Here is a 3,756-nt window from a genome sequence, read left to right as displayed (position 1 = left end):
TCTCCACTCTCCTCTCAGGATTTTGGGCACCTAGGCCCAGCGCCTTAATCACTAGCTACCCGCTGGTCCCCCTGGCTGGTTGAAGGAATGAGTGCCAGCAGTTGGGTAGTGGCTAAGGCCTTGGACTCCCACATGGTTGGAGCAGTGTGTGGGATCACATCGGTGATCTAGGTTCGAGTCTCAGACTCTGCAGCTTTAAACTCCTGCCGGCAGAGTGTGCACGCGTGCATGCGCCCAAAATCCCAAGAGAAGGACTGTTGCTTAGCTGCCCCCCCACCCCCGTGTGTGTGTGTGTGTGTGTGTGTATGTGTAAGAGAGAGTTCTCCCTTTCTTTTTCTCCTTCTGTCTCTAGCAAACCCACGCCCTAGAGCAAAAATCTCTTGCCCTGTAGGTGAGTTTGTTAAAACCAACCAAGCAGCAAAAAAGGTCTCTCCCCTGAGTAGGTGGGGCTAGGGTTGTCAGACAGCAAATAAGGTACGTCTCTCATAGTAAGAGTGTTCTCACTGCCTACGAGATACTCAAGTAACGGCTTATCTTAGATGGCGGCGCGGGCCCCGCCCCCGCCCCCGGGCCCCGCCCCCGCTCCCGGGCTCTCCTCCCCCAGCCTTCCGAGAGCTGGCCGTGCGACTCGCGTCGCCGTGCGCCGGTTGCCCTTGGGCCTGGGAGGTGGTCTCGGCCACTGCCGGCCCCGCGCCATGAGGCTCCTCGGCTGGTGGCAGGGACTGCTGTGGGTGCTGGGCCTTCCCGCCCGCGGCCTGGAGGGTGAGTGCGGGCCGGGCCGGGGGCGGGGCGGGGGTGCCTGAAATGACGCGGCCAAGCGAGGTCCATCCGGGCGACGCCCCTTCACCTGCGGGAAGACCCGCGGTTCACGCCTTGCCTCTTTCCGGCGTCCTCATCTCCGCTGCTCCCCGACGCCTTCCCGCGGTGCACCCGCCGCTTGCTCGCGGTCGGGGGCTGGGGGCGGAGAGCTGGGGTCCAGCCCAGGCCCCTTTCAGCAGCCATCTGTTAGTGAGCAGGACCGTGTGTTACGCGTCAGTGAGGCTTGTCCTCTACGATGCGCGCTTTATTATTAGTAGTAGTAGTAGTTATTTTTTTGGAGAGCTTGTTGCTGTAGGGCGCATTTGCTTGCCAGAGAGACAGAGAAAGACAGAAAGCGAGAAATCAACCCCCGGGGGAATGGCCATGCTTCAATCCCTTCTCCTCTCCGGATCTTGGACACGCACGCACACAAGCCTGGTGTTGGTTTAAGCCACCTGGTCCTGGACTCGAACAGCGGTCGACTACACGGGAGTCCAGAGACATAGCCATTATGCCAATTGCTGGTCCTTATTATTATTATGAATCCTAACGAGTAGCAGACATATATTGGGGCTTTATTGGGAGCTAGCCACTGGGCGTAGCACAGTACTTTATCTCATTTAAGCCTTCCACCAGCCCAGTGAGCTAGGTCCCATCGGTATCTCCAAGTCACGGATGAGGACGCCAAGGCTCAGCGAGGCTAAGTAACCTGCCCGAGTTTGCACTGCTGGTAAATGGCTCCCTGTTTCTTTGACGTCAAAACCCATGCTGGAGTCCACCTGCTGGACCACTTACTTAAGGAGGCCGCTCTTGCCCAGATGCCTGCATAAAGGACAGGGAAGAAAAACACAGGCGCCTTCCAAGGCACCCCCCAGCAAGCCAGCAGGCTCTCTGGGGCCCCTTCCAGCCGGGAAGGCAGCCACCTGGAGACGCTGTTAGAGTGGGAACTTGCTCCTTCACCCAGCTCCTCACAGTCCTATTAAACTTCTAGTTTATCATTCTGATCACAGCAGAAACGGCAGAAAGGTCTTTGCCTTCCCTGGGCTGTCCTGAATGGGGGCGGGACGGCAGACCTTTGATACAGAGAGAAGGGTGAGAAGTAGTAATGCAGTTACCACTAATGGAGTCACTCAGTGGGTGCCAGGCACTGTGCTTACTGCTTTATGGGCATCGTCTTACTCTATCTTTATTTTGTCCTTACTGTATTTTTTTTTAAAAGAATGATTACATCCAATTTTATCTATTATCCTTATTATTATTTTTGGAGAGGTTTTTTCGCTATAGGGCACGTGCGCTCGCTAGACAGACAGAGAAGGACATAGAGACAGAAAGCGAGAAATCACCCCCTGGGGGGATGGTCACGCCGCAATACCTTCTCCTCCATTCTCCTCTCGGGATCTTGGGCACGCACGCACACGCGCCTGGCTTGAGTTTTAAGCCACCAGGGCTGGGACACGAACCGCGGTCGACTACGTGGGAGTCCAGTGACATAGCCATTATGCTAACTGCTGGTTCCCTGTATTACTATTTTTTTTTTAAAGACTTATTTTATTTTTAAAATTTATTCATTTATTTATGTTTTTAATTTTACCAGAGGGAGGGAAGGGGGGAGAGGAAAGGAGGGAGAGAGGGAGGGAGAGAGAGAGAGAAAGCCACCAGGTCCAGGACTTGAACCATGGTCAGCCATGTGAGTGTGTCCAGCACCTTAACCAGCACTCCACCTGCTGGTCCCCTATTACTATTATTTTAAAAAATGTGATCAGAGAGAGTGCAAGCAGGTGGGCGTAATAATTAAGTCGCTGGACTTCTACGTGGCCGACTGCGATTGGAGTCCTGGACCTGGTGGCTTAAACTCACCCAGCGCATATGCCTATGTGCCCGGGATCTGAAAGAAGAATTGAGAAGGGATTGTGGCGTATCTATATCCCCCCCCCTCCCAGGGTGGGGGGGATTTCTTGCTGTCTGTTTCTCTCTCTTTCTGGTGAGCACATGTGCCCTATAGCAAAAATCTCTCTGTTAAAAAAAATTGACGAGAGAGAGAGAAAGTGAGAGAGCAAGCTGCTAGGTCCAGGACTGGTACCACGGTCCACTCCTTAACCACCACGACAGCTGGCCCCTATTTTGTCCTTACTTTAAAGTTTATTTTTCTACATGAATGAAACAGACAGGCATCCCTAACAGAGTCTGCACCCCCAGGTCTCAGCCAGCCCAGATTATGGGGTATGTGTAGAGGGAGCCCTTGGACTCAAACCTGGGACCTTCCCAGGTAGGTCTGGCATCACAAAGCATTGCATCACGTCTGGCTAGACTATTATTATTAGTTTCTTCAGAGAATGAGACTGAGTGTGAGAAAGAGAGAGAGACAGGTACCCCCAACTGGGTCCTCAGGCTGCAGACTGAGGCAACTCAGATAGTGGGTTTGCGGATGTGCCTGGTGAATACAAGAAGGTCCCAGGATGAGAACTCAGGACCTTCTCATGTGGATCCAGATGTGTCACCCCTGCACCACAATCTGGCTCCGTATTTAATCTTCCAGTGCTTATGTGGTAGATATTGTTCCTGTGTTCTGTTGAGTCTTTGGAAAAGTCATGACATATTTGTCAGTTTTTTGTTTGTTTGTTTGTTTTTGAGAGGCTTTCGCCATGGGGCAGGTGCACTTGCTGGAGAGTCAGAGACAAAGAGACAAAGTGAGAAATCACCCCCCACAGGGGATGGCCACGCGCAATCCTTCCCCCTCCATTCTCTCAGGATTTTGGGCATGCATGCATATGTGCCTGGCTTGAGTTTGAAGCTGCTGGGTCCAGGACTTGAACCACTGTTGGCCGTATGGGAGTCCAGTGTCTTAATTACTACGCCACTTACTCACCCCTCTATGTTTTTCCTATCAAAAAGTGTCGTGGGGAACCAGCAGTTAGCGTAATGGCTATGTCGCTCGACTCCCACGTAGTCAACCGCGGT

At 53.0% G+C, this 3,756-nt stretch overlaps 1 protein-coding gene across 1 annotated transcript in view; it reads left to right on the top strand.

Moving 5' to 3' along the window:
* The first annotated feature begins 539 nt into the window (after positions 1-539).
* The window catches only part of TXNDC15 (thioredoxin domain containing 15), a 23,595-nt gene continuing 20,378 nt past the window's right edge, over positions 540-3,756 (top strand). The window contains exon 1 of the mRNA XM_006166910.3: positions 540-762. Within this exon, the coding sequence (XP_006166972.1) occupies positions 540-762 (223 nt within the window). The remainder of the gene's footprint in view (positions 763-3,756) is intronic.

This window comes from Tupaia chinensis, unplaced genomic scaffold (genome assembly GCF_000334495.1).
Source record: "Tupaia chinensis unplaced genomic scaffold, TupChi_1.0 Scaffold144346_1, whole genome shotgun sequence".
NCBI classification, from domain to species: Eukaryota; Metazoa; Chordata; class Mammalia; order Scandentia; family Tupaiidae; genus Tupaia; species Tupaia belangeri.
This window is presented reverse-complemented; position numbering and strand designations above follow the sequence as displayed.